General features: G+C 42.1%; 2 protein-coding genes across 2 annotated transcripts in view; both read left to right on the forward strand.

The window, feature by feature from the left end:
• The first annotated feature begins 251 nt into the window (after positions 1-251).
• Positions 252-14,744, forward strand: part of BMP7 (bone morphogenetic protein 7) — a 106,298-nt gene continuing 91,805 nt past the window's right edge. Inside the window, exon 1 of the mRNA XM_063297024.1 lies at positions 252-969. Coding sequence (XP_063153094.1) covers positions 543-969 — 427 coding nt within the window. The 5' untranslated portion in view covers positions 252-542. The remainder of the gene's footprint in view (positions 970-14,744) is intronic.
• On the forward strand, positions 12,289-12,491 carry LOC134492948 (small EDRK-rich factor 1-like). Its single transcript, XM_063297133.1, is given in 2 exon segments — positions 12,289-12,391; positions 12,394-12,491. Coding segments are annotated over 2 exon segments (201 nt in total).

The raw sequence follows: 14,744 nt of genomic DNA on the forward strand, positions 1-14,744 counted from the left end.
GGCTGGAGGCGGGGAATCAAGGGGCTCGCTTGGAATGCCTCCGAGACCGCGTTGGAGCCCGGCGAGGGAAGAGGCTTGATTTTCCTGCGGATTTTCCCCGAGACACTTCGGAGAGGCAGTGAGAAGAGGCGAGCTCCGCCCCCCGAGTGCCCGAGCTGCCGCTGCCGCCTGCTGCTTCGCGAAAGCTGCAGTTCAAACGCCCCTGGACTTGCGGCGAGGCGCGCACAGAGTGGAGCGGGCGGCCGGGCGAACGACCGCGGTCCCCGAAAGAAGCGGCGAGCTGGGGGATCGGTCGATCTCCTTTCTTTTCCCTGTGCATGGGTTTTGCCAACTGAGCCGCTTCCCGCCGCGATCGCCCAGGCTATCATGTGCGCCTCGAGATCGGCTTCCCAGGGCAGCTCCCGAGCCGAGTGATCCCTCCGCGGGGCGCTCCGCTCAGCTGCCCCCTTCTTTTTAATGGTCAGCTCTTTCGTCCGGCCGCCGCCGCTCTTGCCGCCGCCCAGCCCCTTGGCTTCCTAGATCTGCACCCCCCCGTGACGGAGATGCACGCGGCGGAGTGGTTCAAGCAGCTGGCGGCTGCCTCCCGGATCCTCTGGATCCTCCTCTGGACTCTGGAGCTGCGGTGCGCCCTGGCGGACTTCACCCTGGAGAACGAGGTGCATTCGAGTTTCATCCACAGGAGGCTCCGGAGTCAGGAGCGCCGGGAGATGCAGCGGGAGATCCTGTCCATCCTGGGTTTGCCCCACCGGCCGAGGCCCCACTTGCACGGCAAGCACAACTCGGCGCCCATGTTCATGCTGGACCTCTACAATGCTATGTCGGTGGAGGAAGAGGGCCCCAGTGAAAGCGGTGAGGGTTTCTCCTACCCCTACAAGCCTATCTTCAGTACGCAGGGGCCACCCCTGGCCAGCCTGCAGGACAGCAATTTCCTCACCGAGGCAGATATGGTCATGAGCTTCGTGAACTTGGGTGAGTCTCTTTGGCTGATGGTGGAAAGTGGTTGGTAGTACATACTAGGAAATCCGTGGGTTAGAAGGTGGCTCTTGGAAGGTCAGAACGAACCTGGTGGAGGTGGGACCAGCACTTGGTCCTAGTAGCCCCAAGCCTGGTGACCTGCCAGAGACCTTTGGGCACTGAGGATGCTTGTCCTAGATTCCCAGGTGCAGGTTTATCTGGCGGAGGCAGCCATCTTCGTCCATGCCCCATGCTGATCTGAGGTATTGTGGGAAACAAAAATGACCCACAATAATTGGGTCATTAAAGGCCTGCTTAAACCTGAACCTAGCCTTCCAGCAGCCTTCTTTTTCTTTATGGTTGGCATGAATCAGTCAGGAAATGTTGATTATCATCCTTTCAGACTTTGCTTGATCACTCACAGCCAACCACTCACTTTTAAACTGAACTTTAAAAAAACAGCCAACCTCTCTTAGAGCTTCTTTTGGATCCTCTGTTAAAGAAACAGAATTGTGTTTCTTATTTTTCAAATGCTTATATTTCCTCACCATTACAAAGTGGTTTTATCTCCTGGACTTTTCTGTCCCCACATCAACCCAGATGGACAACAGGGTGTCTCTAGATCCTTGGCACAGTGCCCTCAGTGTATGCTTTCTGATGCTGTGATGGCCAAATCTGTGGATTGGGACCCTTGTCCAATTTTGCCCTTGGAAAGGGAGACAGAACAAGCATTTCTGATTTCTCCTAAAATCACATGTAGAGAGATACCATTAGAATAAAGGGTGGAGATTCTCAAACCTGGTTGGGGTGATGATCAAATAGGGGGGCTATGATCTCCAAAATACTTTGTGAATCAGTGTGGATTCTTTATTAAGTTGCATTTATCCCAGCCATATATCTTGAACACTGAAAAAAGGGTTGACTTGTACTTCTCTGCTTTCTTTTCTTGGATTTCAGCATCTTTCTCTTCTGGATATGAGACCCACTAGATTAATGGGTAACCAGTTGTTGAGTGATCTTCAAGTGTTAGCCTATTCTTACAGATTTTTTTCCCAAGATACCCCTGAAGTCTTTTCAAGGGCTAAAGATTTGTGATCAGCTGGCCTTAAAGGACCTTGTAAAGTGCACCTGTATGGGATCTAATGCTGCAACACCATGCACACTAACTTGAGAATGAGTGGAGTACAATTCCTTTAGTGCAGTGTTTTTCAACCTTAGAGACTTGAAGCTGTGTGGACTTCAACTCCCAGAATTCCCCAGCTGGCATGCTGGCTGGGGAATTCTGGGAGCTGAAGTCCACATAGCTTAAAGTCGCTAAGGTTGAGAAATACTGCTTTAGTGTATGAAAGTAGATGACTGGGATTGATGACAAATTGCACTACTTTAACTAGTGAAATTAATTAATCTGTAACATCTGCAACCCATTAGGTTCTACCATTGCAATAACTAAGACAGACAAACACCTTGTTTAATCCTTGTCTCATCCAATGGACAGATGAAATAAACTGAGAACATCCATTTGCCACATTTTACTCTTCTTATGTATACAGTTCGGTTTGAGCCTACACATAATGAAATCTTGAATATGCTCCCCTAGAGCACTTGATTTATTCCTCAACATAAACTGGAAACAAAGAATGTGAGGTTTCTTCTATTTAAAAAGCATATGAACATAAGATGCAATCTTTGTTCTGGAGTGATTTGATGATACCATAGCCCCATTTAATCCAGTGATTAAATGTCCAGTGCAGGATTGGGAAAATAGCCTCATGTACGGTTACTGACCAAAAAGAAAAAAAATCAGAGTGAACAAAAGTGTGCTAAGAGATACAAACTGCTTATCAAGATGTTTGGAGAATTAGTCTAAAAAGCTCTCAGTTTTATTTGCTATCGTGACTTGCCATGAGCTGTTGTACATCATAAATGAATTAATCGCAGTTTTATGAATGCACTCTGGAAATTGCTCAGAGATACATGTTATCTTATTGCCACATGCAGGTGCATCGTATGTGTGCTTCTAGTCCTCTCAGCATTTTGCAATGAAGGTGAGTTCAATCCTGGGTCTGAGAGAGGAACAGAAGTTTCAGCCATAGTTTGTAGTACATGGTAAAGGACTTGGACCACTCTGAAGAGCAGTGGGGATGCTGTAGGAACAGCAGCTACAAATGGAAATGTCCCAGTGGAAAGAAGAAGACTCAGACCGGTTTTAAAGAGCCAGCTTGCTTAGGTTTACTCAATGAACTTCTTTCTCCTCTGGTTTGTAGTCCTCAAACTCATTACTTTTGAGACACATTTTCAGATGAGGAAAAAGTTTGCTTGGGGGCGCGGGGAAGCAAAGCAGGTTGTGGATTGGGAACTTAATGACCTAAGAAAGCTTTCCTGGCAGTTCCTCCTTTGCTGTGGCTTCGTAATGAGCAAAGCCTGAGTGCATGGCAGTCGGTTTATGCAAATTAGATGAAACTTGTCACTTTTAGTTTGGATGGTCTGATTTTTTTTTTAATGGAGAACTATTATTCCTGGGGATTTCTCTTTGCTTGTTAATGGGGCTGAATAAACTAGCTGGATTTGAGTAGAATACTCTCTGGGGCAAAGTTCTATTTAAAATATATAATTATAGGTACGGGTTTCTCTGTATCTGTTTTTAGCCTAGGTCACGTGTTGCCTGTGAAACCACCACATGTACAGATTGGATGCCTTTGAATCCACACCAAATCTGAATAGAATTCAGAACGAAGGGAACTTGAAACCCATTCCCCCTTCCCCAACCACCCAGTTTGGCCTAAACAAAAAGGAAGTAGTAAAGAGGGACACACCCTTTGCATAGGAAATGGCACAAATGATAGTCAGATTCTTCTTTATCATTGCAACAGGAGCTGTGGTTCCCCGGGACTTGCTTTCTAATTGTCCAAATGTCCACCCAGCTAAGAAAGTTGACTAACACGTGGTAGTTTTGGAAAAGAGTTCTGTGGACAATCAGTGAACTGTGCCTGCAGGGGCTGAAAGGACAGCAAAACATCAGGAGCTTAAAGCGGCTTTAATCAAACTGGCTGGCTATTCTGGGAGGTGAAGTCCAGACATATCTGGTGAATAGCAGGCTAGGAAAAGCTGCTTTAAGAATGTGTATTTGAGCCTTTATGCCATTGGGAGAAGGCACAGTAAAAAGTTTGGGGGCTGTTGATCCAAATTCCTATATGGGGCTCAGAGTCTAAGTCCAGATTAGCCTACCCTGTTTATACAAAGTACAGATTTGTTGAAGAAAATTGCTTATACTAGTAAAATCTTGCAATTTCTACATTAGTCAGACTTCTGGTCTGTTGTGGAAGATCTGAACTCTTTAGGAATTTTGGGCTACAACTCTTCCTAAGGCTAGGGCAAACTTGGACAGTAGAGAAACTTCAGTCCAAAACGTCTGGAAGGCAACTCAGTTCACCCCCATGTAGATGTGAATCAGTAATGCCCAGTGAACACCAGTGTCATATGCTTGGTACACTCAAGTCCATCACAAGTAAAATAGTTTTACAGTGGAGCTCATGTGAACCTCTCTTTGGCTGGATGGACAAATTATTTATTTGGTTGTATACTGCTGGTTTTACTAGAAATCACTCAAAAATTTATTTGTAAAGCATATATTTGCATGTATGAGATTGAATGAATTCAGGCATACTTTTCAAAACTAGGAGAATTAGAGTGAAACTCAGTTCATGTTCTTTTAACTTGATTATAAGCATGCTGACTGGCTGAGGTTACATGTGAAGAAAAACCTGGCAGGATAAAATGTGGTGCCTTGTGTTCTCATTACAAAGCTATGCACAAACAAACAAAAAATACATTATTATGGCTTAATATGAGGGACTGGTTCACATAGTATGCTAAGACAACAGCTGGGTCCCCACAGTGTACTGATCTGCAGGTAACCCAACTATTTTAGCCAGTATAGTGAGTTGTGCAAGCCAACTCTGAAGTAAAGTTTGCTGCATCCCATGGCAGGACCAATACGTATCTGTCCTAAGGACCAGTATCTCCGAGATGGTGTATAGCTACAGTAGCATCAAGTGATGACTCGTGTATGTGAATAAGCCATCACAGATGAATTGTCAGAGATAGAACCTTGTTATTCCATTAAATGCATGCTTTCTGTGTGGAGACCTTCAGCTACATAAAGCAGTGAAAAACCAAGAGGAATGTAAGAACAAATGAACCAGCTATTGTTTTCATTTAACAATATTTAGTGTTGCTTTATTTTCTGAAGTATTAATATAGGTATGGCTAGAGGTTAATAAAATAGAAGTTAAAAAACAGTAATAACAACAATTAGGAGTACAACAAAATGGATTATTAGTTTTCTAATAACCAAATATAGATGTTATTTGAGAGTAATATTCATCCCATCCTAAAAAGGAAACTGAAATTCTTTAAATATTTGAGAATCGGTTTCTGTGAAATGTGCTTTAGCACAAATTATTTGAAAAAAATAAAACTGCTTTGGCTTTAAACTCTGGCCTATGGTATTATTTGTTACTCATTGTTTATTGAATAAATCACAATTGGTTAAGTTTGCAAAGCTCACTAATCCATAAACCAGACCTCAATGGCTGGATACACATAAAGCCAAAGAAACCACATTATAATTTAACATGATGTGTAAACTCAGCCTATATGAAAGTTCAAGCAACTTCCCAAAAATTGTATTCCAAAAATACTTTTGAAACCTTTCTGTTGAAACACTGAATAGGGAGATCTTAATTATCCTTAGCTGGCAAAATTATGTTCTTTGAAACTATAAAAATCAATGCATAGTTCATAATATATTATATTGCATTTCTCTGCAGGATATATTTCTACAAGTTGGAGCCCTGATCTTATAGTGCTGGTGTATACAATCAACTAAGAAAACTTTTTCTGGTCTGAACTAGTTTAGGCTACGTGAATTTGGATGGGGAAGAAAATCCTTGTACCTAGACTATTCCTGCGATCCGTTTGTGTGAATTAACCTAGTACTGAATTAACCCATTTTCTAGTATCACACACTCCACTAAACCATAAAGTAACCAAACATGTGGGGTTCATATCACATGTGAAGCCAGACACACAAAAAAACCTCTTAACTAAAATCTAAAATTAACCAAGTTTATGATGTTGTGCTAATATAACTCCTGGGCATTTAACTGAGTTAAATGTGTGGTGTGAACACAGCTCTAGAAAAAAATAGCACGTCAGTGAGATGAAGGGTATTGCTTTATGGGAAAGCATTCAAACCTCCCCCTTCCCCGTACTCAGCTCATGGAAAGCTAATCCATTTGGTCATGCCTCTAATACGGACTGGGCTACACTGTAGGGGAAAGAAGCTCTTCTGGAAATTGTGATTCTATAGTAGTGGTATTTTCCCTCTATTGGTGTGGCTTTTCATTAGTAAGCTGATAGGAAAGATTCAGTCGTTTTAACAGAGACAGGTGGAACAAGGTGAGTTTTCTCTGCATGGATTTGTTCCCCTGTGAACAATGCATGCCAGGACAAGTTTAAGAAAGGACATAGATCCATAATAGCTTTCTTCATCCTTGTGCACACCTTTCATCCCATTATAGTTACAGGTCTTTCATCTCCGTAGGACAAAGGCCATCTTGTTTATGGAGTTTTTAATGCATTAGACTCATTGCTCACCAGACTATATAGTCAAGCACAGCATCTGTTTGGAGCATACAGATTTCTATTGACAGTGAAAATCAGAAGATCTATTGTCAGGCTGATTTCCCCCTCTTTTAATTGAAAGCTTTCTATAGCAATCTTTCAAAATTGCAGCCTCTGAATTAAAACTGTGCCATGGGTGCATAAAAAGATACCCTTGTGGGCATTGGGTTTCCCAGGTAGGGTCTTGTTACATACGAAGGAAGTGTCATAACACAAGACTGAAAATGTATTGCAGTGAGCAAGTGTCACAGCACCAAAAAGGTTGCTTATAGTTAAGAAGATTGAACTAAAGCACCTCAGTATTTGAAATAATTCATTGCAACTGTGTGTGTGTGTGTGTTAAATCAGGTCTTCTTTCTCACTTTTCTATGTCTGGCTGCTAAGAGCTAGAGAATGAGTTTTCAGGAAGGTGCAAAGTGGGTGAGCTTTGCAGGGATGGGTGAAGATTGAAAAGATTTTGTATTAGGAACACATAATCCTTTATGACAAAGACAGAGTGGCTTTGTGAGTTGTAAGGAAGCATCAAAAGATAAAGGAGGAGTGAGTGGCGCTTATTTTTTCTCTTGCCATGGTTAATATGCAGTAATGTGCATGGAGGGTACTGAGGTTGGAACAGCTGCTGAGAAGATATGCAATTTCTCCCTCCACAGGTTACCTTGATGTTGCCAAAAAAGGAAACAGAAAAGACTGTATTTCCTTATAATGACCAAAGATACTTCAAGAACATATACATGCCGCTAACCTCTCTCTCTGTGTATGTGTTACCTATGATCATAGTTTCCTTTGAAGAATCCAGAGATTAATTTTGTGAAGATGCCAAGACCTTATTGATGGTGGTTCTGTCTTTTCACAGAATAAAAGTTCTCAGCGTGTGATGTCCATTTTCTGGTATGCACAGCTCTTCCAGGATACCAGTCGGAACAGTTTGACTTTTGCTGTAGGATTTTGGGATAGTGAGGATTATAGCACCAAGTCTCACTGTCAGTAGAAGAATGGATTTGGAGGTATTCTGCCAAGCTAGCCTGCAGTGTGAAAGCAGAGTTTCTGGAGGTCAAGTGAATTTCAGAGATTGGCTTATTGTGGCAGCTGTGGGTATTTGGTGGCTGGTCAACAGCCCATTTCTGATATAGTACTGCCTTTGTTCTCCAGATTCTTTAAACTGAGGATGGGGAATCCTGAGAAACAAGGACTGGGTTAATGCATAGTTCAGACTTCTTCAATCAAGTACTCTCCAGATATCTTTCTGCTATAACTACTATTATACCCATTCATTGAACGCCTTCTAGTGCCTTCCAGTTGCGATATACCATAGTTCTCATCCAGCATGCTACCTCTAGAAGTTAAAAGCACAGGATTGCTCAAATGGGGAAAGATTATCATAGGATTAAGTTGCGGGATTGAATGCCAGACCACAATCAATGTCAAAACTCAGTTGCTTTCAAATAATGGGAAAACAAATGATGGGGGTTATTCACAAGAGGAACTTTGGAACAAATATTTTGGGGAAAGACAGATATGGGTAATACTTTGGGCCTGGGAAAGGTAAATCAAGAAGGGAATGGATTTGTGGATACAGTATTATGGGTTCATATTCTATCCTTTGATCAAGTTTGGAAGCCTAAAAGAAGGACGTGAAGAAAAAAGTTTTCTTTCTGTTTATCTCTGATGTCTCCTCTTTAGAAGCATTTGGAAGCCTCAGAACATGCAGTCTCCATAGCTGCTAAGAGAGGCTTTTGTGAATATTGCTGGGATAGAGCATGTGGGAAAAACTATATGGATAGAACTAATAAGAGGAAGATTGGTGTGATGGGAGTACTCTGCAGTCACTTACCCTTTATGCAGGTACCTCCACCATGGTTCATTTTCTGGGAAGTGAAAACCAATTCAAACCTGTGATGAAATATGTCAGCCTTTCCCTTTATATGGATCCTTTATATCACATTTAAATGTTTTTTTGACCAGGGTTCAGCAACATCATGCCTTCAAACTCCATGCCACATATAATCCCTTCCAATTCATCCACAGGATACCAGCTTTATTTTTTTTTCTAAACAAAACTTACAGCTCTCCAGACCTGAATAGCCCCAGCATGTAAAGAGGATGACGATGGAGACAGGAGAGCATCAAAGCATAGGATCCAAAACAAGGTGTGCATAAACATCTCAGTCAGACATCCCCCTAATTCACATGAATATAAAGAAAGGAAGGAGGTAAAGCATAATCAGACTTACAAGATTCTGTTACTGTAGCCCATCTTAATAAAACTAGTTGGTTTTATTTAACTATTTCTGTGGAGTTGGTCCAGTCTAATTGTTAGGCTGAGATCCAGTAAAGACAGAAGTGCAAAATGTTGGGAAAGGTAGTCCAGCCATGTTGGGAGAGCTACAGATTTCCCAGTCCCACCACACTACAGTGCTTCTCGTAAATTGGCAAAGCAAGTTAGCAAGGAAGAGAACATCATTAGGATTGGTCCCATTCTTTCAAATTCCATAAGAGTAGCAAGCAAGTGCTTGGCAGTTGCCTAGCAACCATGGTTTGCTTCCTCTATCTCAGAACAGGCCCCAGGCAAGTCTTCAGATTGTTGGCTTTGCCAGAGCCACAAGGAAATAAAACTTCTCCATGAAAGCAGAGACTGATACTATCCGCACCCTCCATACATAATATGTACATAGCTGGGGAGAGGTGGAGGAAAATAAAGTGTTTCTTCTTGCATTCAGCACACACCCAGAATGAAACCTGTACACTTTCTGGACTGAGTGGAGGCTTGAAATCATTTTCTGGAACACTTTTCTCAACCTGGTGCCCTCTAGATATTTTGGGTTCCAACTCCCATCCCTTCCAGCATGGTCTCAGTGGATGGTGCAACTTGTAGTCAAAGACATCTGGAGGAAACTGGCTTGAATGAAAGTTGGTCGTTCATGAGAATTCAGCCTCTCTTCTACCCCTGTCCCTGAACCCCCGCACCACCACTCCAAACCCAGCAAATGTGTTTCCGATTGATGTTTCAATATAGCCTTTCTCAAGCTGGTGCCCATGCTGGATTGGGATGATGGGAGCTACAATGTGAATTAGTGGTTCTCATGGGGGAAAGCCTCATTACAGAAGCCTTTTGAACAAATCCATATTTCCTAATGGGAAGAGTGCTATACTAGAAACCAAAAATGACATCATAACAATAACAGTAACAACAATAATTCAAACCGTACCCCCATCCTGTTGCTCAGAACAGCATTAAAAGTATTTGGCAGAATTCTTGTAAAAAAGTAAACAAAATATCAGAATTTAAATTCTTAGATAGGGAACTCAAAAGGACATTATAGAGGAAGGCAGTGGTAAACTGCTTTTATATCGTCCCAAGAAAACTGCACAAATGTACCCATAAAGCTCATCGGCATCTGAGTTCAGAGTGGTGGTCTCACTTTTTTCATTAGTGATAAAATCAGTTAACAATTAAACACCTGATGGTGAAAAGTTGCATCTTTACAGATTTTCTATAGGCAGAATGAACAGGGACCAAACATAGCTCCTTTGATGTTGTGGCCCTCACACTTTGCAACTCTCTATCCCCCACAGGTCTGCTTAGTCTGTCCAACGTGGTATTTTGAAAAGCAGCCCAAACAGCCCTATTCTACTGAGTTTTTAACCCTAGCTGGTTGCTGGAGGCATCCATCTTGCAGAAAGTGTTTCAGTTCCTGTATTGTTTGGTATTTATTTTTATTTATTTAATTTATTTATCATATTTTTATCACCGCCCATCTCCCCCCCACAGGTATTACAGCCTAGGTAGAGTCTTCTGATTGGGGTTGGCTATGAAAACTGCAAATCTATATACTACTAAAACTCTCCTGTCTGTTTGTAATCTTCAGTTGGCTGAAACGGTGCATCATAGGGCAACAATTTTTGAACCAAGGTACCTCCAATGGGCTAACTTAAAGAATGCGTCCAAAATCCGGGATCCATGACTCCAGTGGAATTGAAATTTCAAGGATCTTCACACCACTTCTATTCACAAAGTTGTGGCCATAATTTCCAACTATATTTCCCAGAAACCCATAGTGTGGTAGATTTTGGCGGTGCCATTGGTTCTCAGGAGCACATTCTAAAGACGTGGAGGAGGTAAGTGGAGGCACAGTCCAGAAGGCAATGGTGGGAAAACAAAGAGGTTCAGGATAGCCCTGCCCTAGAGCTCTCCCAGGTTATTTCCCCTTAGGTAGCTTTAGTCTGGCAAGATTCTGTCTATACGGTGTGATCAAATAAAGAACTGGAGTTTGGATGGACTGACTCTTCGTTGTTCTTGGGCTGGGCCTGATACATAACGTAGGTTGCAGGGTGCAAGGGAAGATGGGAGGGGTGTATCCCCACCCTCTTTCTTGCCTCCTTCTGGCCCCTGCCCCCAATTGGCTGCTAGCAAGGCCTGATGGGAGAGTGGTCATTGGCTGCTTTGGAACTGAGGCTGAAAATTGAAATCTCTTAATGGCAGTGCGTGGCAAGGGAAGGACAAGGGAGTGAATTGGATGTCTGCTGGCAAGGTAGGGCTGGCTGGGGCGCACTGGTGTTTCACAGGTGAGCCCTCTTCTTCCCTGGAGGGAGGGGCCCTTGGGGACACACTGGGATGGGGAACGGGTGCAGTTTTCCTTGTGGTCCACGGCTCCCTTTATTCCCCATTCCCCAGCAAAGTGGCAGGCAGAGGAGGCAGCGGGTTTGCCGTGGCTCTGCTGAGGGACATGAGGGGAGGGGAAATGGCGCCAGCCTATATTATATGTGGAAAGAAGGATGATTCAATGGGTCATGGGTTGCTAGTAAATAGATAAACTCTGAAATAAATGCATTCTAAAACCTGGAACTAATGCAGAAAAGCTTCTGTCCTATGTTGGATCAACAGGCATTTGACAGCAAGGACCTTTTCAGTGGGACCTCTCCTGCACATGTTAACATCCACGCAGGTTCATGATGGAAGAGTGGTCCCTCGGGTAGTCAGGGTCTAATCTGTTCAGAGAGTTAAAGGTCAGATCAATACCTTAAATTGTCCTCAGAGAGTAATTACTCAGAGAGTAATAGCAGATCTTTCAACAGGGATATCATGTCATCCTCTTACCTTGTACCAGTTAATAGCCAAGCTGATGCATTTTGCACCAGCTGCAAATTTATTTATTTATTTATTTATCCCGCCTTTATTAATTTTATAAATAACATCAAGGCAGTGAACATATCTAATACTCCTTCCTCCTCCTATTTTCTCCACAACAACAACCCTGTGAGGTGACTTGGGCTGAGACAGAGGGACTGGCCCTTTCTCTGTCCATGATGGCTGCAAAGTCTGGGAGTTGCCGCCCCAACATAGTCTGGAGGGCATCATCTTAACTGCCCAGAGTTGCTGGGAGTTGGGCAGCATATAAATTTAATAAAGTATTATTACTATTCTATTACTATTACCTTCGAAAAGGCAGCTGTGCATTATAAAACTCTGTGACAGCAAGTTCTCACAGGGTCACCAGCAAAAAGCCTGATAGCAGAACTGTCCATTACCAGATCAAGAGTCAGACTGAAGCCAAAACGCCTGAGCAAAAGGTTCTGGCATTTGGAGTGGTTGGTGGGAAGTTGGAGCTTGTGAGTATAATGGTTGTTACCACTGGTAATTATTGTTTTGCCATGGCCCATGGGAACCAGCATGAACTTGCCCGCCAGAAAGATATGAAGAAGGCACAAGAACTGAAGGAAGAGAACAAGGATAGTTTTTCAGCCTCTCAGGGGAAACAGACCCTGAGATTGCACAGCAGAAGTGAAAAGCAGTTGATGAGAAGAAAGCTCTTCAGGCCAGAGCAAAATCATCTGTGACTACAGAGAAGACCTAAAAATTTATTTATTTATTTATTTATCCAATTTGTCCCTACCCATCTCCTTCCTTCGGGGGGGCTCTGGGCGGTTTACAGTAATCAATTAAAACAACAATCATACAATGAATAAAATACACAATATAAAATTACAGTAATAAATAATATAAAGAAGAGTAAAAAATAACAATAAAAAATAACAACAACAATAATAATAATAATGCAGAATCTCAAAATGTAGGGCCTATAAAGATGTAATTGTAAAAGTAGCCATTCTGCTTGCTTACTTATCCAGTAAGCATTTGTTTTAGTATGTTTGGTTAGTATAATGCAATTACAGCTGATTTATCTTTGGCTGAATTACTAAAATATGATCCCCAAAATTGGATTTTAAGCTCCTATTTCTCTTTCTGTGTCTATTAGTAATAATAACAATAGCTCAATAACAGTTTTAATTGTTAAAATATTGGCTTACTAAATGGCTTAGGTTACTGAACATGTAAGTAGGATGGGAAAAGTACAGTGCAACACTTGAGAATAACATTCAGAAATGATATTGTTTAAAAGGTCAGGTATCTGTACTTGCTCTGCTTTGTAAAATGTCAGCCATAAAGTTAAGCATAAATTATATTTATATTTATTTATGTACCTTTCATGCAATAAAATATTGCGTGAAGAAGAGAAGAGAAGAGAATGGCTTCCAGCCCATTACATCATGTGAGAGCGGAAAGAATACAAAAATCTGAACCTTGATTTCACTATAAATGGGGTTCACAATTGATCCATAGCAATCCCTGGAATTCTTTCATAATGGCTTCTTTAGCTTTTCTATAGTAAATCTACTGATCAGATGTTCTTGTGCTTTTCACAATCTGTTTATCTCTTTCCAGTCCAACTTACTGAGAAGCTAACATCCTCCATGCTCTTCCTCTGCAGAGTTCCAAGCAGGATACTTGGAAACAGTCACAAGCTCTGCTTTAGCTCCAAAGGGACCGAGTGTTCTAGACGGAACTTTATGTATTATTTATTAATGCTATTTATTTATTTCCTCAATTTATATGGCTGCCCAATTAAAAACAACTGTGGACAGCTCTGTAAATTGAGGATCTAAATAAATAAATCTGAAACCAAATTAAGTGTTATGGAGATTGCTGGTGAAGAAGAGGGGGGAAAAGCACACACACAGTACTGAAACCAGAGTGCTTTCTCTAAATCATCATCATCATCATCATCATCATCATCATCATCCCAAATCAGTCCATTGTAGGATGAAGGTGTACCCCGTCTTCTTTGCAGGATGAAGGTGCAGGATGAAGGTGTACCCGGTCTTCTTTGCAGGATGAAGGTGCAGGATGAAGGTGTACCCGGGTGTACCCGCTCTTCCAATCAAGAAGACCAGAAAAGAACAGCCTTAGGTTTCTGGGTTTTTCCAGAAGGGTTTGCTAGTGCCTTTTCAGTTTAGGAGGATTTTGTCTTGTAGAGTAGAACAATAAACATTAGAGCTTAATCTTCTGGTCTCAGCGTGGTTCTTCGCTCTATATCCTGACATTAAGCCTATTTAATTTAAATTTAAACAAATTGAAAAACCAAGAGAAAAACATCTACTTCAAAACAGAATACACAGAACCTGAGAACTAATGTTTAACATCTCTTAAAATATCTCAGAGTTGGACTCACTCAACACCCTGGCTGATGCCTGAGGGAACAGCTGGGTCTTCAGTGCCTTTCAAAAGCCCAACAGGGTTGGAGCTGTCTGAATTCTCTTGGTAAGCTATTCCACAGGGCATAGCTCCAGGACAGAAGCAGTTGCTGAGAGCCCATGGAGTGGTTAAGGTGCTGGAGAGAACAAAGTTCTACTGCTCCCTTGGGCACAGAGCAGGCAATTGAGTAACTCTAGGCCAATCATTCTCTTTCAGCCCTAGACTGGGAGGCTGTAAAACATCTACCTACCAACCTGCATTGGACCAGTGTGGTAGATTACAGTCCATAATCTTCAAGTGAAGACACCTTCATCCTGCAATGGACTGATTTGGGATGATGATGATGATGATTTAGAGAAAGCAGATTTCTGTGCATCAGTTGGAGAGCTCAGGCAAAGAACCAAGAACTGTGACTCATTAATTTTCATTAATAATAAAATAGCAATAATATAAATTATGTAGGCATAGCCTTTCCAGTGGTGATTTTAGTGATCTGGTTGCAATAAGATATTATCCTGGCAGGTTTACGAACGGTCTTTGCTGTTCCGGGTATCCCTTTATAAAGGTTTGCTAA

This window comes from Candoia aspera, chromosome 3 (assembly GCF_035149785.1).
Source record: "Candoia aspera isolate rCanAsp1 chromosome 3, rCanAsp1.hap2, whole genome shotgun sequence".
In the NCBI taxonomy this organism is placed as follows: domain Eukaryota; kingdom Metazoa; phylum Chordata; class Lepidosauria; order Squamata; family Boidae; genus Candoia; species Candoia aspera.